The sequence below is a fragment of the Stegodyphus dumicola genome, chromosome 4 (genome assembly GCF_044657685.1).
Source record: "Stegodyphus dumicola isolate Sdum_Otavi_A_Nest chromosome 4, ASM4465768v1".
Classification (NCBI taxonomy): Eukaryota; Metazoa; Arthropoda; class Arachnida; order Araneae; family Eresidae; genus Stegodyphus; species Stegodyphus dumicola.
Genome location: NC_140771.1, coordinates 255,447,904 through 255,470,115, shown reverse-complemented (window position 1 = coordinate 255,470,115; position 22,212 = coordinate 255,447,904). Strand labels below are relative to the sequence as shown.

Below are 22,212 nucleotides of genomic sequence, written 5' to 3'. Positions count from 1 at the left end.
GATCTTTCTGTAGCAAATCATTCCATGATTTTTAGATGACGAACAAATTTCTGCATCGATGCGACAGACAATGTGGTTTCAACACGATGATGCCCATTTCAGTCATAACTTTCGTACCCACCTAGACATCAGATTTGGCCAACAATGAATCGCTCATGGTGGTCCGATGCTTTGGCCTGCTCGATCACCGGACCTATCATGTCTTGATTTATGTTTATGCGGGCATATGAAGACACTGCTTACTGCCCCACGGGGTTTCCTCCTTCTACTTGCTTAAAGTAGAGTGCAATGAAGGAAACCACTGGCGGTACATTTCTTAAGAGCCACCGCTAGCTCAACAAATAAAGGTGATTTAAATAATAAAATGTTAATTCACATGTCAAAGATCTCTTTGTAACAACATTTCTTGTGTAGATCTTTCCATCATTTTTAAGCTCGCCTTGCAGAGGACCCTCCATTATTTTTAATTTTAAGTCCGTTCTTTCACGAACTCTTGAACAGGCAACATAAAGTTGACCGTGTCCAAATGCAGGCTCAGGTAAAAAAATGCCAACACGCTTAAGCTTTTGGCCCTGAGACTTATGGAAATTGTCTACGTCTCAATTGAAACGGCAACCTTGTGCCGTGGCAACTTCGCCCCATCGGCTAGTGCAGTTACGCAAGCAACCAATAAACTATCGACGGCAAACAGACCCTTAAGCCGCATATAATAAAGATATTTATTTATTTCATTTTATTTGTTTTTTCATCGTTGCCGATTACATATTTCCAAATTCTATTATAGTATATAGATGTTAAATTTATTTATTAAATGTTAAATGCACGTGCTGCTTTTGTATTTTTAATTTTTCCGGCTTACCTTTCTAATAATATTCGTCACGCGCTGCACTGCACGGGGAATAAAACAATTTACAGTTACGCAAGCAACCAATAAACTATCGGCGACAAACACTTAAGCCGCATATATATAAGATTCTAATAAAAAATTCCGCACCAGGTTTTGTTAAACATCTAGTAATAAAAATCAGTAAAATGAGAAAATTAGAAATCGTTTTTATTCATCAACGTTCATTTCTTATACTTACAATGCAATAAAAAAAAAATCCTTTCTGTTTTTCTGGAATAATACACAAGAATAAGGTTTAAAATACCATTGAGAATTTTATTATAAATTACAAATCTTAAATAATAAGTAAAACAAACATGAAAGAGGCAACAGCTAAGTACAGTAAGACCCCGCTTAACGCTGTTTCGTTTAGCGCTGTTTCGGTTTAGCGCTCTTTTATTTCAACCCGGGGATTCCACGAAATCGCTCGCAGCATACGGGGATTCCCCGAAATATTATGCAGCGATAGGTTTCAAATACATATCCGAAAGAGTGTACTTGTATTTCTTGTTTGGTGCGGTATTGTACAGACATATTTTGAAGGGGTAAATGTGGAAGATGTCGAAGAAATAATTCAAGAAGCAGCGGCTAGTCTTTCTAATGATGAGCTCAAGGAATTAACTGAACAAGAAGAAAACAAAAATGTTGACAGCAGTGATTCAGAAGAAGAGCAAAAAGAACTGGCGTTTGTAAAAAGGAGTTTGTCTACCATAACTGAAATAATGGATCAATTCATTGAAAATGATCCGAATTTTGACAGGAGCTCAAAAGTAAGGCGTGGTGTTAGAGATGCTCTATCCGTTTATGAAGAACTTTTAAGAGAACAACGCAAAAGAAAAAGGCAAACAACATTAGATGCTTTTGTCACAAAAAGGCAGAACACTGAAAACGCGGAAGGCTAACTAAATATGACTGACTTAGAATTTTATTTGTTTTTTTTTAAGAATATTCGTTTTGTTATTTATATTTTGTTTTTATTTTTGCAAGAAATAATAATGTGGTATTAATTTGGGCTTTAAGAAATAAATGTTTGGTTTTATTTTTATTAAAAAAACATACTTTTTAAATTTAATACCTAACCAATTTCCTAGCCATCTTTCCCTAACCTCAATATTTACATGTAAAGATAGCCTCGTTTAGCGCTGTTTCGCATTACGCTCTACTTTGATGGAACGTATCCCCCCCGCGTTAAGCGGGGTCTTACTGTAAATGAAAAAGCAAAACGATGGCTGAACGAGCAACCGGTCTTCTGCTGTGAAGTCACGTCCTCGTAAGTTAAAATCACATCTCTTCGCTTTCATGCCTCATGATCAATAGGGTATGCAACTGCCCCCACGATGCAGCTGCAATCAGCTGCTGAATGCTCAGCGCCATCTTAGTACAAATTTCTAGTTTAATATACAAATCACATTCTATTTACAATATACATTCATTTATATATTGTAGCCACATTTCTGATTCACTCAAGTACTCTTTATAATATGAATCTTTGAAGAATATTAACATAAGCGACATAATGTGATATTATATGTAAGTAATTATACATAAATTTAGTTTTATCGTGCTTTGATATCAGTCGAAATAAATAAAAACGTTAACACTGGACATTAACGCGCCTTTAAATGGCAAAATGCATAGTTTCTGAAAAGATACTTTGCAGTTTTATACAAACGTGAATTTAACATTAATACTGAACATGTATTTAGTTTCATTACATTTAAAATCGTCATTTTAACAAACTGGTAGTTCTATAACTATGCAAGAATTCGAATGGATATAATTTTCGAAATGCATAATAGCTCTAATATATTTCGAGCCACAAATGGAATTCCAAAGATTATTAGATACCTATCACAAAGATAACGTAACATATTAATAAAAATAACATATTACAAGCATAGATTTTAAATCTAAAAGAAACCAGTTTGTTTCAGATGAGTATTTCTTTGGTAAATAATGGTTTTTAAACTTGCAATTAACAGCAGAGATCATTGATAAACCTTAAATAATTTATGCCAATCGCTATTTAAGCTTGAATTAAATAGCGATTGGCATAAATTATTTAAGGTTATTGAATTAAAATAATTTAAGCTAGTCGCTATAAATTTCCAGATCGAGATTCTAGTTGTCGAATTTCTGCTTCATATACTAATTTACAGAGTTCCATTTTTATTTTCGCTTGATCGATAGGTGGCAGTCTTTTGACGGTCTCAGATATACTTAGAAAAAACATTTCAGTCTCATCGTGCACAGTGTTCGACACAGGGCGTTCCACCACTCGATCCCGACGAAAATTTATTTTGCGTTTAGGAGCTGGCAACACATCATGCATTTCATCCTCCGGTTCTTTCTTCGGTATTAAGTTAGATGTTCCTGGTAGAATCATTTCTGGACTATCTTCTCTCTCCGAAAACATTGAATTGTCCACATTTCCTTCATTATATGAGACAGATAGGTTACTAAGACTTGAAGATTGCGAGTGCAGTTCCGTATCATTTTCAGGCCTGGTAGAGATAAAAATAATGTTTATAATAAAAAGATTTAAAAATAAATGTATAAAAAAAAATCTGAAAACTTTCAGATTTTATATTACCCCCAAAGGGGCGTTTTTTTAATGTTTTGCCTGTTACCTTTACTTATTAAATATCATGTTCTTCGCATTTAAACCATGAAATTCAAAAGCAATATCATAAATTATTTAAAAGAGCATATCTTTAGAATTTCCGATATACAGGCTCGCGCGCTGGTGATGAAATTCCCCCCCCTATCTTTTTTCCGTACAGTGTTGCCATTGCTCGCTTTGAAATCGTTCAGTTTGTTAAACGAAAATTCTTTAATGCTTGGCAAAATATGAAATAGATCATAAAACAAATTCCAAATTTGGGCTTCCAGATGCCCATATTCGAATGGAGGACTACGTTATTCAAAATCTGATGTCTCTAGGTAGCCCCCCTTATTTTTACAGTGTGAGAAAAGTACATACATTCATGCAGATTCTTCATTATTTAATTTTCTTAACTATAACGCAGGGCTCTAATATTTGACGGCAACAATTTGAAAACTGAACCGACATTTATACTTTTTGTTTATGTATAAATTATTTATACCAAGATCGTTGGTATAAATAATTTATACAATGACATTTATATCAAAGTTTATACCACATTTATACCATTTATACTTGGACATTTATACCATTTATACTTGGACATTTATACCATTTATACTTGGACATTTATACCATTTATACCATTTATACTTGGACATTTATACCAAGATCAATACGCAACCACACGAGAGCTTGATAAGCAGTTAGATGTTAGTGCCATGCCCATTAGTCGCACTATGCATCCTGTAAATTTGACGTCCAACTTCAATCGCTGGATGCCGCATGCAATATCAAGCAGAGATAAGGACAGACGTGTTCGGGCCTTCACTAATGTGTTCGATTATCAACGAAAGGACAAAATTCTGGACCGTATCATTAGTTGGACCTTCTGGACCGTGATGAAAAGTGGATTTACTTCAACAACACAGGCCGAAAAGGAGGTTGGTTTGAGCCCGGTGAACTAACTCTTCGGCAGCGTCGCAAAGCGCAATTCGACTAACAAAACGATCGCGCTTTGTATCTGGTGGGATTGCCGTGGTATTATCCACAAAGAGTATCTGGAAAAAGATAAAACCCTCGTCAGTAAGGTGTACAGCGAGATGATATTCCGCGTTGATGTTGCTAACGTCGAACTGAGTTCCAGCGCATAAAGGTAATGTTCCATCAAGATGATGGCAAGACCACATGTTTCTGCATTCACCGGCTGGACTCTGTACGAACTCGAATGGGATCTTTTGCCTCACACACCCTATAGCCCCCGACATCGGTCCTTCGGACTATTTTCACACCTGCTGCTACATCTTATTGATGGTATCTTCCATTCTGCACAGGATGACCGAAATGAGGTTGATCTGTTTTTGGACTCGCGGCTACCAAGTTTCTGGGCCGAAAATTTCAGTTCTGCTTTCTTTGAAAAACTACCAAAGCATTAGCAGAAAATCATAGATTTGGGTGGTGATTACTACCCGCACTAAAGGTACTGCTTTCATATTTTTTTTCCTAACTTTATTAAGAATGTTTTTCGGCGGAAAAGTTTCGTTACAATCAGATAAAACACATGCATAAAAAAGGGGGCTACTGAAATCTACACAACCGAAATCATGGTGTTATGCAAACTCGAAGTGGTTTGGGAAGCTTGTAAATATCGGCTATGTCCGAAGCTGAGAATATTTATTTCAGTTATTCGTTAGACTTCTTTGAGACCTACTCGTTGATTACTGCTTTGGACATTTATGTGTGGATAACTTATGTTGTCTGCGATATTACTTGCCTGTTAAGGTGAATTTAAGTTATCTGCGATATTACTTGTCTGTTAAGGGGAATTTATTTCTGTTTTCTCTGTCTGACCTGTTTGTAATCTTGCTGCATGAGTAGCTATTTATTTCATTAAAACGTCAATTTCTTTCTGTTCATCGAATGCAGTTATTAAGTGGTCTCGGTGGGCCCATACCACAAAACAATTATAAAGTATTTCGAGTAAATGATTGAATACTTTTCATTTAAAACAGTTTCATCTTATTGCACGTTCGTTTTCATGGTTTCAGTTTAAATTATAAGCACAAGATGAACTTTCAATTCTCATAAAAGCATTTAATTGTTTCATAAAAGATAACTTTATGTATTTTAAAATGGAGTCTTATTTATTTATTTATTTTTCAGGAAAAACTATAACAAAACAAACAAAAAAATTATTGGCTTTATTAGAATCCTTAATTAAATTATAGAGACAAAATTACATTAATGCAACTAGATTATTTATCAGTTTAATAAACAAGTTATGTGTACAAAATGTAGAATTAAGGGATTCAGTATCTTTCCATCAAAGTATCATTAAATAATATCGTTCATCAGCAAGAGTGCAACACAACAATTCAGAGACTACGTTTCGAAGAAAGCCTGATTTGGTTTATGTGATTATGGCAAAACCTCGAGGACTATCTGCCAAATATGCATACTGCAATATGACTAGAAAATACTATTCAGTAATTTGTAAGTTGTTTTTACTAAAAGAAAATAAGAAACTTACGATCGTATTTCAATGAATGGCAATAAAAATGACATTTCGTCTTCATATTTCCATTTCGGAATGTTCTTGCCTTGTCGTCTATTAATAGCGTTTAAATAACAGTTCCGCAACTTTCTCCACATATCTTTGCATTGTGAAGCTGCAAATAAAAAAATAATATTTGATTTGAGTCAAAAGAAAATATTATCATAATCAAAACGTGTAATATATTTCTTTGCATTTTCCAGAGATAAATTATAATAGTTCATTTATATATTTAAACACAACTTGATGAGCTTAGATCATTTTACTGGAAGTGACATTCTTTTGAAATTTTAAAAACCACCATTTCTTCAAGCATCACTGAGAGCCAAAATTTAAGGTTGCATTTTGACCTAAACGTCAGAATAATATTTGCAGAGATATAAATGACATGATAATTTTTTAGAATCGCCAGGTTACACAGTGCATACACAAATTTAACAAACTTTTAAAACTGAGTACATTTTGCAAAGTCTTGCCATTTTGGGAAGCATGCACTAAGGTACTCTTGAAGAACTAAGCGAATTATCGCTATGTCTTGTAAATCAAACAGAAACGTGAAAAAGGTATAAAGGACCCTTAAGAAACTCAAATAGCTGAACAGAAGGCACCTCTTGTCCTTATAAACTAGCCAGCATTTATGATTTATTTGATTATACAAGGTATACAAGGCTATCTGTCTAAGGGGAAAGGGTGTCTTCGTGGAAGACTTTCTAAGGTAAACTGGCTCGTATACACGTAAAGAGGTTATCACACATGGCTACAGTCCCTGCTAGACGGTACTTATCTGAGAAACGAGATTCTGGTAGCATTGGTTTAAACGGGAGGATTCCTAGAAAAAAGAGCCCCGCCTGAAGCGAAGTTCCGCCTAGCTACGGAAACTATGTTGCGGCTACGTGGGATTTTTTCAAACCTCACCGAAATGTCTCGGCTGGACCTCAGTCCCGGGTAGTGACAACCAGTCAGACGAAAGTTCTGCTTCTGAAGCCTCGCGTGATCCCACTCTGAGCGATAATCGATTAGTGTTTGGCGTTCAAGTCATTGTAGTAAGTGAAAATGGTAACTTAGCTACGTGGGTTTCCTGGAATTGTGCGCGTTCTGAGAATTGTCCCTTTTCGACGTCAAGTCCCGCGTAGCCGAAACATAATGTGATTGGGACTTAACACATGGAGAAAAACACGAGAACGCCCTTGCAGCCAGCCCGTTCGCCGGGTGCGAAACCCAGACCGACTAACGGTGTTCGGCGACTTTACCGGTGGGCCGTTAGTGGATCTTATCTTAAGCAAGAAGACACATGACACATATATTGTGACACACGAACAGGTATATGTATTGGTATTCGTGTTTTCTTATTTAATACCTTAAACTGGTTACACGAAAGCTGATCAGACGACAATTTATCTCCGTCCATCGATAGTGACAATTGATCATCTACCACTTAGGGATCAGCTGTATGTTTGAATCACTAGGGAGAGTTTCAAATATACAGCTGATCACATAAATACAGATATCTGTTCCTTAAGATTTACATAAAAAATTAAACATTTATTAAAATTAAGAAGGCAAAAATGCCATACCAAGAATAATATTATTCACAAACTTAAGGTGATAACATAAGTTGCTATTGCCCTTCTTGAACTACTTAATCACAAACTTGTAATTTAAATATACAATTACTAAGTGTAGGAAACACACACTGCAGTTGACGATTTTACTGTCTATATCTGGTCTTTCGAGTCCTAGACCTGTACATTAATTTCAAAAGTAAAATTTTTTAATATAGGCAAGTTGTTGCCATAATCCTAATTATCTAAGTTAGTCTTGGGCTGAGACGTCCGAGGTGTGTACCCCGCATAATTAACAGATTGATTTAGTGTGTCTTGTCCATTTTATGTTTCAGAGCGCTAAGCGCTTGATTCTTTCTGTTTGGGGACAGTTATCGTCGTATTAGAAAATACTTCCTCTGACAATGGCTGATTACCACTTGTAGCTTTTTATTTGCTGTTTTGTTTTTTCTCATATTTTCCGCCCATTGTGGCCAGCCAAGTCAAGCCAAGTAAGCTTGACTTGGCTTTCTTATATGATATTGCACCGTGTTTGTTCAGTGGAAGACGTAGTGGTCTAGATCCCCCACCTCTCCATATTGACATCTTTCTGTGTCACTCAGGCTGAATCTATGCAGATAGGTCAGGAAAGGGCCATGATGTGTATAAAACTGTGTCTGACTGCCACTACTGCAATTTAACTCTAGCCGTTTAGTTTGGTGTCACATAGTGGCCTAGAGTATACATTTTTAGATGTGTTTCAGCCGGATGTCCTTGTGTCACTGGTTTGTGTTTTTCAAAGTCTTCAGCAAAGTGGTGTTGATTCCATAGAACTCCGTCCTCACCTAGCCTTAACGCTCTTGCAATTACTGACTCCCTTTCCGCTTGCAGGTCTAGCGGAGGAATTCCCGCTAGAACCTGCAGAGCTGTCGTTGAAGTAGTTCTGTAGCCCTTGCAGATGAGCAAGAGCTGCAGCCTTTGCATGGACAAGAGTAATCTACGCATGCTTACGTTGAGTGTATTTCCCCACATCGCTGCGCCGTAGAGAACAATTCTTTCTGTAATTGCCTGGTACCCCCTCTTAAGCACCCACGGTGGTGCTCCCCCACTGCAGTCCTGTTGTGCGTAACATTGTGTTTGTGAGTGCGATACATCTTTTCCTGAGTTCTTTTAAGTGGGGAATCCAAGAGAGATTATTGTTGAGGATAAATCCTAGGTATTTTATGTTTGGAGAGCATTTTACTGAGCTGCCGTTCAGTCTAATGGTAGGATTTCTTTTCGTTAATCTCTTTTCGCCCTATAAATAGCATGGTAGTCTTTTTGCTGAGATCGTAAGTGTATGTTTTTGTGCCCACTCTAAGAACCTATTTAGTGCATTTTGTGTAATTGTCTCGATATTCTTTCTTCCCGAATTTACTGTTTTCAGTATTACCGAAAGAATGTTTCTTATAATTTGGTGCGTCGGGGGCCACATTTGCAGTCAACTGACCTTATCTGTGGCGATTTTTTATATTTTCCCAAAAATTTCCGGTATTCTGCTACAGTTTTCCTGCCAGGAGTCGGATCTGGCCTTTATTATTCGTAGTTTGTATTGTGTAATAGCCTTCTTGTACATCTGCATTTTTTGTGTCCTTTGTATGGGATCTGTTTCTGACTGTGCCATTCTTCTGAGCGCCCGAACTCTTCGGATTTTTGCATTTTCAAATTCTCTACACTTTTACCTTTCTAAAAATACCATTCTTTAATCTCTATGAAAATTAGAATAAAAAAATCTAGTTTTAATTTGTCATCTACTGCTTTGATCAATGAGGATTTTTACATAAAAACGCGTTTTTCTCCAAACGTGATTTTTTTATACTCGATGTATCTTTTCTCAGGAACTACTGCTCACAGGTATCTAACCTTTTTATGGCTTATTTATTAGGTTCCCTAATATTTACTGAAATGAGCTTTTTGTAATAAACTTAGAAAAAAAAATTTTTTTAAATTTTTTGTGTGAGAAAAGTGCTAAATTTTACTATGCCTAACAAAATATCCTGTAATTTACTTCAAAATTCAAAATGTTTCAAAAGCTCATTTCAGTATAATCAGGTAGGTATACTTTAATTACAGAAAAAATTTCAAGCTTGTATCTACAGCAGATTTTGAGAAAAGGTACATCGAAAATGGCCAATTTAACATTGTCGGTATAGGGGTTTCTGATAGCCCTTAAATGCCTGTAGGCATCATCCAGTCCGTCTACGGTGTTGCTTGCTTGGAAGTTTAAAATCAATTGATCTACATACGGACGAAGCAGATTAAGGAATTTCTGATGACCTCCATAATCTGTCTTGGACCTCTGCTTCAGAGTATAAGTTAATTGAGTGCCCATTAGATAGCTAATTATTCTGTGGTCGCTCAGAGAGGGAATGTCCATAACATGCCATTCCGACATTTGATTTGCTAATTGTGAAGAAACCCTGGTTAAATCTGGCCAACCTTCTGCACTTGGGCGGTGAGTGACGTGTTTATGATGCTTACTATGTTTGTCATTGCATATTCCAAAACCTTTTCGTCTCTCACGTTTTCCACTCGCGCCCCCTATAAGGGACTTGAAGCATTGAAGTCAGCTGCTAATAAGATTTGGTTGACAGTGCTGATTTCTATTAGTAGAGGATCTAATTCCTCGCTTGGTGGAAAGTACACATTAGTAATTTGAGGGTGTCCGGTAGTTATCTCTAGCTTAATGGTAACTGAGGGTTGCGTCTGAGATGTAAGGAGGGGAGATAGAGGACCATTATAGATTATGACAGCCTCTTGAGAGGTTGACTGGAGCGTCTTGCTTGTGGGTGGAGTTCCTGGCAGATGACTATGTGCTAAATACGGCTCTTGTATGAAGGCGATATCCGTATTTTTCTTTGTTATAATGTCCATGAAGTTTAGCGTTGCAGATCTAGCTCTCTGCAGGTTGGCTTGGAGAAACCCAAGTCCTGTGATTTGACGGAATTGTTAACTACCTACATTTGTTGTTGCTGTGTTTTGCTGCCTCGTTGCAGTTCCTGTCGGTATACGGGACATTTTGAAGAACTTGCCGCATGACTTGTGTCAAAGTCTGTGCTATTATGCGTATTGGAGTGAACACAATTCGCACAATTTTCCTCTTCTGCCTTACACTCTTGTGTTAAATGACCTTTTCCGCACTTAGTACAGGCTGGTAGAAATCTGCAATTTTTACTTAGGTGGCCAAAGGGTTAGCAGTTATAGCAGTGGGTGATTTTTACGTATTCTCTAAACGGACATGAAGTAAATCCAATATAAACCCGCTTGTGGTCGAGAGGCCTGTCTTTGAATTCTGCTGTCACTTCCACTATCCAATTACAGCTAGTTTCGTCCCAATGTCTTGGGACTTTGGGGAAGATAACTGGCGACCGGTATTTCTGGCAAAAGATCTTCAAATGTTGCTTTTATTTCGTCTGCCATTACGTCCTGGGGTATCTCAAATACTATGAGAGAGCTCCTAAACGGACGGGGAGTCCTTAGTTCTAAATGTTCGAGATTTGCAAGAACTAACCATTCTCCTTTCTCCTAATAAACTTAAAATAAAATAACTTTACATCTAATATTCCAATGCGTCATATTTATTTCCAAAATCTTTATAGAACTACACAATTCATCAATGAACCCAGATATTTGAAAATCATCTTAATTTAGATGTCATAATTCTGTTATTTCTCAAATACTCTATAAAACGTATTTAATTCTGAATAACATATCAATGAAAAAAGTTGATTTAGAAAAATTAGAGAATTAATTTTATACTTATTTACTCGCTTTTATATATCTTCCCCGTTTCAGTTTAAAATTAATATGTTAAATAAGATTAGTTAGATTATGGCAAAGCAAGGAAGAGATGCCTTCGTGGAAGAAGTTTTAAGAGACACTTCCTCGTACTTATGCTATGCATGGGGAAATCCATGAAACCTCGCATACAGCCAACCCATTCAAGATTTTATGAAATACCGTTTTTATTTCTTGCGATGGCTCTGACTACTAGCTGACAGTTAGAGTTGCGAAATATTTTTATTTAGTTTATCCAGCTACGGATTTATTAAATTTAGGCGCCTCTAACTTTTTGGCGCCCTTTTATCTTATAGGACGAAGTATGTTTTCTGTTTTTTTTAAAAAACAGTTAATGATTTTTGAGCTTTGAAACGCACAGACTCTCAAGACTGCGACTTACGCGACCTGACAAATTCATTTGACTTGAATTTTATTCCAGGCAACAGAACAGGTTGATTGTTTTCATGAATCTTCGATATTTATTTCTCATAGCGACCCCGATATTGAATCGCCAGTCAATAGAGATACTTCTCCAAAATCTGGCTGGCCCACCAGCGGCCGAGCGGTAAAGTCGCTGAACACTGGTAGTTCGGTCCGAGGTTGGAATCCCGCGAACGGGCTGGCTGCATGGGTGTTTTCGTGGTTTTCCCCATGTGTAACGTGTATACGAGCCAGTTTCCCTTAGAAAGTCCTCCACGAAGGCATCCCTCCCCTTAGGCAGATAGCCCTAGTGTGCTTTGCCATAATTAAATACACCACACCACCACCAAAATCTGGCTGTGTGTTCTTATACTTCGCCACGTAATCGTATATTAGCACCATGTTGCATTTTTGCTCTCGCCGCGTTTTCTTATATAATTCATTTTTGATGAAGTGTTTCGAATTCGCATTGGTTATTTAAAAATATATTCATTCCATTTTTTTTTAATATGACGTTAAAAATCTGTAATTTACCAAGTAATGCGGTGGATACCATTATCATTATAAGGGCACAGCCCCGATCCTCCTAGCCTGCGGTATAATCAAAAAATGGAAGTGGCAAAAAAAAAAAAAAAAAAAAAAAAGTCCAAAATATGAGTCTCATGGATAGCGTATCATTTTTTTCAAGAAACAGGTCTTTCACCTGACCAAAGAATGTACGAATATGGCCACAACATGAAACTTTATAATAATAATGAAAGCATTTGGAGGTGCAATGTTAAACATTCCAAAAAGAAGAAGAGCTTCCGTGCTGGAAATTGATTCAGCGGTTCCAAAATATCGTTCGTCACTGCTATTGTATTCTTGGGCAGAGGAGTTGATGTCCATGAAATGGTGTAACAAACCGCGGCACTTACTGAAAATCCCGTTAACCATTTTTGCCTATCATAGAAAAGGCGCCAAACTACGCGATTTTTCGCCCAAAATGGAACAGACTTCTACAAACACGATGGGTTTGGTGTAACCTTAATTACACGCGTTAGTTATTATTCCTGAGTTAAAAAAAAAAAAAAAAAAAAAAAAATATATATATATATATATATATATATTAAAATTTGGGACCTGCCTACTACAGAAGAGCATGCAGTTGAATAGCCAAAAAAAAAAAAAAAAAAAAAAAAAAAAGTATTTCGCGAGACTTATATTTTCTCACAAAAATTAAAACCTAGCTAAAATAATTGCTTTTACAGTATAAATTCTTAATAAAAAAATAATGGAAATTTTTAATGAAAAAAAAATAAATATAAATAAATGACGATATAATAAATTTCAAAGAAAAATGAGAATAGAACGTTTTTTCTTGTATTTAGTAAATGAGTATTTTTTGGGGGGGGGGGGTTTGGCGCCGTCTCTTGTGGTCGACGGGAATTTTCCGTGAGTACCCAAATCGCTTAATATGTGTGAAAGTACTGCAGCTGACTGGAACAATTACATGCGATAAAATAACAACAAGATAACGATAAAATTCTTAAAAATATTCCAAGAAAACGACATGTGAGTATTATTGTTATTATTATACACTGTGTTGTGTAATTTTACAGTCGCTCTTCCCGAACTTGGCGAAATTATAGCTGAGATCTTGGCGCAAATCTAAAATCGCCAAATATGGTTGGAAGCCGCCATGACAAAGTACCGAATTTTCCTTAGAAAGTCTTCCCTACGAAGATCATCCCTTCCCATTGACAGTCTAAGCCCTAACAGGCTCTGCTTTAATCAAAATAATCAATTCGACCCTATAGAAAAGGAAGTTAAATAATTATACAGTGAGTCTTAACAGATATTTGACCCTTTTAACCCACGCTACAAAGAAATAGACGAAATGGAGATAAAAACTCACCATGCATTCCAACCAGCTATCCTATCTCAGCCCCCAGCAACAAATTTGTAATTTCTTGTTACAAAACACTTCAGAAATCCCAACTTATTTACACAATTAAAATCCCAACTTATAAACTACAACAACACAATTAAAACCCCAACTTATAAAATAAACTAAAATGCAGTGGGGAACCTTACTGCGATGCCGAAGGGCCTGGGTTCGAATCCCAGAGAAGGCATGGTTGTAACTGGCCGTCCCTTCATAGGAAAAGCGATGGTGGCCCACCTATCATGTGCCTCCATGATAAAGAGACCACCACATCAGGCCTTGTATAGATTAATGGACTGGGTTACATTTGTAATTGTTCACAATCTGCCACAAGAAAAAAAAAAAAAAAAAAAAAATCGGAAAATTTATGAATACGTGAAGATGCATGATTACAACTCCTCCATGTACCATTGCGAGTTTTTTTTTTGGGGGGGGAGGGGGGAGGGGGAAGATTTGCACTTTAATAACTAGTCCAAACATTATAAAACAATAAAAGACAGTTGCTTTTATTAGCATTACACACATTTTAATACACTAAGTTTTCAGTACGAAACTCGTATGAAAAATTTAGATTTGGTTTGGTTCAATAATGGAAAAGCAAACTACAGCTTTCTGCGTAAGAGGAGCGATGTCTTCGTGGAGGACTTTTTAAGGGAAACTGGGTCGTATACACGTTACACACAGGGAAAACTACGAAAACGCTTCCTCAACAAGCCCGTTCGTCTGGAATCGAATCCATGTCGGAACTATACGTGTTCAGCGACTTTACCGTCCGGGCGCTGGTTCTCCGCAATACTTAGGTGGTGTGGTGTATTTAATTACGGCAAAGCACGCTAGGGCCATCTGCCTAAGGGGAGGGATGCCTTCGTGGAGGTCTTTCTAAGGGAAACTGGCTCGTATACACGTTACACATGGGGAAAACCACGAAAACACCCATGCAGCCAGCCCGTTCGCGGGATTCGAACCTCGGACCGAACTACCAATGTTCAGCGACTTTACTGCTCGGCCGTTGGTGGGCCCGTAATACTTGGGAATTTGTAACAAATGTAGCCCACAAACGGCCGAGTTGCTACAACTTCTGTACACTGGTAGTTCTCTAGTAGTTCGACCCGGGCTTTAATTCTGGCGAACGAATTGGCCTCATGTATGTTTTCATGGTCTTTTTCCATGCGTAATATAAATACCAGCCAGCTTCTTTTTGAAAGTCCTTCATGAAAAATTACTCCTCTTCGGCAGTGGACCGATGAACGTCCAAGCGGTAATGTCGCTGAACACTTCTAGTTTAGCCTCGGTTCTATTCCAGGCGAACGGGTTGGCTGCATCGGCGCTTTCGTGTCTTTTCCATATGTAATGTGGATACAAGCCAGTTTCAATTAGAAAGTCCTCCCTATAGTCAGAAACTCTCGAGTGCTTTGCTGTGATCAAATAAATTAAGTGAAACCTCTGCGTTTCACATTTTTCAGCTAAACAAATTAGTAGCAACTTTATATTTACATATTCAGTATTTTAGGGTTAAAATTAATAAAAATTCAATCGATCTTGGACACTGATTTTGGGTTTCGAGAAATTCCGCAGGTTTTTCTGAAAAAGCCAACATCAGTCTAAGATTGAATCTCGACCAGTTTGAAAGCCAATAGTTCTTAAGAACTTCACGAAACTTTTTTTCATTAGATAACTGTTCACTAAAAAGAAGGTGTTTGGTGTATTTAATTATGGCAAAGCACACTAGAGCTATCTGCCTAAGAGGAGGGATGCCTTCGTGGAGGACTTTCTAAGGGAAACTGGCTCGTATACACGTTACACTAAAAAGAAGAGTTTCGATATGTATAACTGTTTTTAGTATGTATAACTGTTTTTAGTATGTATAACTGTTTTTAGGAAATATGACTTTCACTTCAGACATATTTTTCGGTGAATTTTTATCTCTAAGATATATGATGCAAGATATATTCTTTCTTAAATAACTTCATTTTCTATATTCTATATCCGCCCACCAACGGAGAAGCGGTAAAATCGATGAATACTGGTAATTCAGTTTCGGTTTAAATCTGCAAGAATGGGTTGGCTGCCTGGAAGTTTTTTTGGTTTTTCCCTCGCGTAACGTGATTTCGAGCCTACTTCCCTTAAAAAGTCTTCTGCGAAGATATCTCTCTCTCTGAGCAAATTGCTTTTGAGTGCTTTGTCATATTATAAATAACCCAATTCATTTTCTGTTAGCCCACCAGCGGCCGAGCGGTAAAATCGCTGAACACTGGTAGTTCGGTCCGAGGTTCGAATCCCGCGAACGGGCTGGCTGCATGGGCGTTTTCGTGGTTTTCCCCATGTGTAACGTGTATATGAGCCAGTTTCCCTTAGAAAGTCCTCCACGAAGGCATCCCTCCTCTTAGGCAGATAGCCCTCGAGGCTTTGCCATAATCACACACAGACACACATTTTCTGTTAACATACCCTATACTTCATCGGGGATGATCTGTGGAAAAAGCTGAAAATCAACAAACTTGAATTAGAAAGTATTTAGCTGACTACTTTCCTGCTTATTTTGGGTGGCGGACTGAAGTGATTCCTCATTATCACGGGCCCACCAGCGGCCGAGCGGTAAAGTCGCTGAACACTGGTAGTTCGGTCCGAGGTTCGAATCCCGCGAATGGGCTGGCTGCATGGGTGTTTTCGTGGTTTTTCCCATGTGTAACGTATATACGAGCCAGTTTCCCTTAGAAAGTCCTCCACGAAGGCATCCCTTCCCTTAGGCAGATAGCCCTCGATGCTTTGCTGTAATTAAATAACCTAACCTAACCTCATTATCACGGTAGTGTGCCAATCAAATCTGCATAATCTAGGCAGAGCCGGATTTAGACTTGATAAGGCCCTAAGCTGTTTGTGATACGAAGCCCCTTAAAAGGCTGTAATTAATTTTGGGGGGCTCCCAAGAAATTGGGGGCGTAAGCTATACCTTGTGTAGCTATATACGTAAATCATGCACTGAATCTACGCCCCTTTCCCGAAACGGACCCAAGTAGGGGTAAATCATTAAATAATTTCAATAAATGGGATAATAACTTGAGATATAATAATATATTAGAAATAAAAATCTTTGTTCTGTTTAAAATGGAAATCAGAAATTGCATTTTAATCCAGAAATTGTGAAAATCGTTTATATTTTCTTACATCCGAATATTTGTGAACTAAACATTCTAAAATCCTTAAAAAGTGTTTTAAACAATAACATATTATTCATTCTCACTAATAACTTTGACTAAACAATTTATGATCAATGAGAAGAAAATCAATTAAAATTTCCTATTCATTTTCAAACATTCTCTTTCAACATTTATTTGAGAATTCGCTGTATTTCACCCACAGAATCTTTAATAAATCTCGTTAGACTTTTATGAAACTAAATAAAGTCTAGCTTTTTAGTTAATAATTATACTCTGACATGCAATTTATTTAAACGCTAAATACTTTGATGCTTGTTACTCCCAAGTAGCTTTTGAATATACTTTTATTAGGGCGTTAGCCCAGAAGGGCCTATTAATTTTGTTTTGTTTTGCTCTTTTTTCCTCTCATTCTCTATAAAAGTAAAAAATAAAAAAAACATTGCTTTTACAGCAAAAGAAAAGCGCATACGCTTTGACTGTTTGACAAACTGATAAAACAGAAAAGTTTAAATCTGAATCTGCGTTGCTGGGTTTCTGTAGAAAAGTTCACCCTGAAAACACTCCAATAGGATAAGATTAACTTAATCATGGTACAACGGAAAAACAGTTTGCTTTAAACGGAATAATAAATTGCCGTTACTCATTATAAATGTATTTTCACTTTAAATCAGTCATATTTGACTCAGTTCTTAAATAAATGCCCTGAAACTATTTGCTTAAACATTGACAAGTCGGATACTATCAACAGTGCTATTTGATTTTAAACAGTACATTAATTTAAGGGGGGGAATATCAATAAAACAAATACGAAGAGCGGGAAGGGGGGTTGAAGAAAATTTTGCGATTGACATTAATGATATGAGCTTCACAAATAAATAATTTCACAGATTAAATTTTCCTGGGAGGATATGCGTTAAAAATTTCAGCAAAACACTTTTGAAAGCAGAAATATTTTACGCAAAAACAAAATCCCAGCAATCCCTGCTATAAATATAAACCTTGCTTTAAATATAAATAAATATAAACTCTGCTATAAATATAAATAAACTACATACGAGAGATGTAGTACATTTAAATCATAAAAATAAACGAGAATGATGGGTAACACTAGCATAATATGCTAGATGATAATTTTTATTATCTCTTCGTCCGAATATTGTCTACGTAATCCTTAAAATGGATAAAATTCAAGTTTAAATCGACGATAAATTTAACGAAATTAACGCCAATACAAGACTGAAAAAACTGGAGTTTCTGTTTTACATTTATTCGTCTAAGACTAATTAAAAGAGGTATAAAAAAAGGTAAAGAAAAAATTCATAAAAATTAATTAATAAATTCTCATAATTTTTTAGTCGTGCCATTATCAGAATTTCAGCAAAAAGGGGCATTTAAAAAAAAAACTTCGGGCAAAACGTATTACTCAAGTGTAGGTTTTACCTGGCATCCCGAGTTCTTTTCCGATCTCTGTCCACGCCATAGCCCTCATGTGCCGATCTCGATAGTGTACCGCATCAACAGCATATAGAAAATCATGTTCGTACACTTTAGAAATTAATTGTTTTTCTAAATCTGCCTGAGAACCTACGCCATGCGACGCCATAGCATTCGACCACGTACCTCTACTAATGCGTCAGGTAGGTACCACCTCACACCTAATCGGGCCCCGGGGAATCGCGTGACGTAGCGTGGAATAAAAGCGGTTTCGTAGCTGTGTGTATGTGTGTTCTGGTGTGACGTCGCAGTTTTCTAGGGATCGATCCGACTGATATGAGCAGGGGTGTCTGGTTTTGGAAGAATGGGTGGGCAATGACGTGGCATAGCGTGACATCCTGTGCTTTCACTCATGCAACACAATCAGTGCTCACAACACAATTGGGCCAACTCGCATCGATTTTTAATCTGCTGCAGTGGTGCCATCTATCGTGCAGAAAACGAATTAGCGACTTCTGCAAATTTCATGGAAATAGAAACCATAGCATTTACATATTCAAACTTAAAACATGTATTCGAGTAGTTTAGTGTACCAAAAAGTTTTCTTAAAAGAAAGGGGGGAAACTTTACCGTTCATATTTTCTACAAAAATTGTATGTTCAAATAGTTTTCTTTATGAAATTTATAAATATGTTTTATATTTAACAAAAGTATCTGCATAAGTCATGTTCGTAAGCTCAGTTGATCACAGAGCGCTATGTATTATATTAGTATAATTTCTTTTTTGCACGTTTACCTATCATGTTGTCTGTCAGTTTATAACATAACCAGTTATTTACTAGCGTGTTACATTAAGCGAAAAAAAAAAAAACTTCGATTGGAGCAGATTTTATATACAAACTCGAAATATACTTGCATGTAAAACTTACTGGATTTTATTTAAAAATCTCCTCAAATCTAGACTTTCTTTCCCCCTTTTTTTAAGCACAGTAAATTAATTTTGGGGGGGGGGCAGGAAAAGTTTTTGCACAGGGGCCCAAGAGTTCTAGCTTCGGCGATGCGTAAGATTTTGAATTCAACTTGAGTAAAAAAAAAAGCAAAAAAACTTCATTGTTATATAAGTGGGATGCTTGTTAATGCCTGAGTTAATTATTAATAAAGATAGTAATTCCTTTTATCTAGAATTTTTAACAGTAGTTTGCAAAGAATCAGTGGCGTAGCGAGCAAAACTGGCGCCCGGGGCAAAATACCTTTTTGGCGCCCGCCCCTCTCTCCCAAAAAAAAAAAAAAAAAAAAAAACAAAACACAGTGATATGATGAAAATCCATGGAGGTAGGAAAGGGAGGAGGGTCCAACCCGCGCTAAAAGTGAAGCACTGCTATGGAGTTTGGGTCACCAGATGGGGTGTTCTTTGTTTACATTCAGAAGCTCGCTAGACAAGATTCTGATAGTATTTCGACACACGATAGTTCCATAGAAATCGAAAAAGGGACACTTTCGCATGAAAGAAACATTCATAGTGTGATGGATAATAGCAATTTGTATAGTTTAGTGACATTTATGCAAAAATCACATCTTGGTTATTTTTCGATAACTAACAACAGCGATTTTGATTATGAATTTGTTTTATAAAATTATAAGCTGTTGCACTACAAAAATATAGATTTTAAGAAAAATGTTATGCTTAAAGAATGAAAAATACCTTACGGTACATTTAAAATTGTATACTTCTTTCGATACCCTTGATAGAGTATTCACTACTTTTATTTTATTTTCCAAACGTCAAAATGTTTTAAATAAAACAAATTTTTTTCACATCCATATATTATTGTAACATGTACCTTTCAAAATTTTTTAGAGGAGAGGCTTTACTGCTGCTCATTTTAAACCCATCGTTTTAATTTCATATATCTGAAAAATAATCACTTTGGGCTTACACGTTTTATAAATATAAAATTATGCATGTTAAAATATTTGTAGTTAGGCACATAGGTCAGATTAAGTTTTTATTAAATAGAGTAACGCATGCAAGGGCTATCTGCCTAAAGAGAGAGATGCCATCGTGGAGGAATTTTGAAGAAAAACTGACCTTTGAGTGGGTATTAAACATAATATTTATAATTTTCATTCAAATTATATTCATATATATTTTTTATGTAAAACTTTCGGGTGTATGCTAAATTAGTGTAAATTACTTTACACGAAAAATATAGTGAATGCACAGAAATTAAAGATTTGCACATGCCGGAAATGAAAAATAGGAAATATGTATGGGTATTTATGCATGTGCTTGCAAAAAGCATGTACCTGCCTTTGGCAAAATACTTAAATATTCATTAAATTATTTATAAATGTATTTGAAATGAAGAATTTATTCACTTATAAACAACTGTGAATGTACTGTGAAGAAATCTGATTATTAAATGTATCTAATTTATAATGATTATAAATGTTATCTAAATATATAATAACCTTAATATTGAATTGTAAACATAAATTGAAATCCTGTTGACAAATACGGTATAAAGCTATTTAAGCAAGAATTGTTCGTATTGGAGAGCAATCTGTTATAAGGTATTGTAAAGCAAATGCTATGAGATGCGCACTTAAGAACGTAATAAAGAGTTTTGGAATATGTATTGTTGAAATGAAGGGTAAAAAAAAAAATCTGATAAGTATAATTAAAAGAATTACCCCTTACATTTTATAATAACTCAGTTACAAGTTTTAAATAATACTTAAAAAAAAAAAAAAAAAAAAAAAAAAAAAAACTTATTTTATTCCCTTTCAGAAATGTTCAGAGAAAGTCAAGTACTATTTAATACCTATTTAATTATTAGGAATTAGCGAACTAATAATTCTCTAATTTAAAATGAACCGAATATAGCATTAGTTATAAATTGACTTACATTTTTCGATTTAAAAGATGCCTCAGAAGACAAAAAATCATGTCATATTTAAGGAAGTATTTTAGGAAAAGCTCTATAAATAGAAAAGAAATAATGCATAATTTTAATATTAATAATACAATAAACTTTGATCTTAATTTTTGTACCTTAACCGAATAAAATCGAATTACCTTAATTTTTTTTTCTAATGTAATTAACGAAAACTTGTGAAAATATTTCATTCAAATTAAACCATTCTGAGAAAACTGTCCTGTGAAAAGTATAGCATTTAATTCCGTTCAGAATGAAATGTTGTTTAAAAATATGTTGTTTTCACATACTTAGGACTCTGAAGTGTTGTAGAAAAAGAAAATACGAGTATATACATTTATATGTATATTTACGACGTAATTACAAAATATTTACACCCGAACGCGTCAAATCCCATAGAACTCAATGGTAAATGACCCAATGTTTTGGTCACCACGTAGGGATCGCCGGTGCTTCAGAGCAGGGTACGGGAGAAACTTGTTTATGGCGACTCCATCTTACTTCCTACCTCCATGTGAAAATCTTGTTTGGAGACCATTTGGCGCCCCTCTGCGAGCGGCGCCCGGGGCATCATACACCCCCTTGCCACCCCCTCGCTACGCCACTGCAAAGAATATTATTTTATGCCACGGGCCTCATAAATAAAATATTTTTCTAACATCTCTTTTCTCTTTTTCCACTTATGGAAGGCCAGTTCACTCACTATGCAACAGTTGACTAATTTAACACCCTGAAATAAATCTACTCAAAAATTACGAACTCTACTTTTCTGTGTGAACTTGTATGATGAAATTTTGTACTAACATGAAGACTGCAACTCTATATACGTATTTCTAGCCGTGTTCAAACAGTATTACATATATTTAATATTGTGATACTTACACATTTAATATTGTGATATTACATATATTAAATATTGTTTATACTAT

General features: G+C 36.0%; 1 protein-coding gene across 1 annotated transcript; it reads right to left on the bottom strand.

Moving 5' to 3' along the window:
* Positions 1 to 1,033: 1,033 nt before the first annotated feature.
* LOC118184107 (uncharacterized) lies at positions 1,034 to 18,606 on the bottom strand. Its single transcript, XM_085816234.1, has 3 exons — positions 18,351 to 18,606; positions 6,022 to 6,160; positions 1,034 to 3,390 (listed from the first exon to the last, which is right to left on the bottom strand). The coding sequence occupies exons 1-3, from the start codon at positions 18,511 to 18,513 to the stop codon at positions 2,985 to 2,987; spliced, it is 708 nt and encodes a 235-aa protein (XP_085672360.1). The 5' UTR covers positions 18,514 to 18,606; the 3' UTR covers positions 1,034 to 2,984.
* Between the last annotated feature and the right edge of the window lie 3,606 nt (positions 18,607 to 22,212).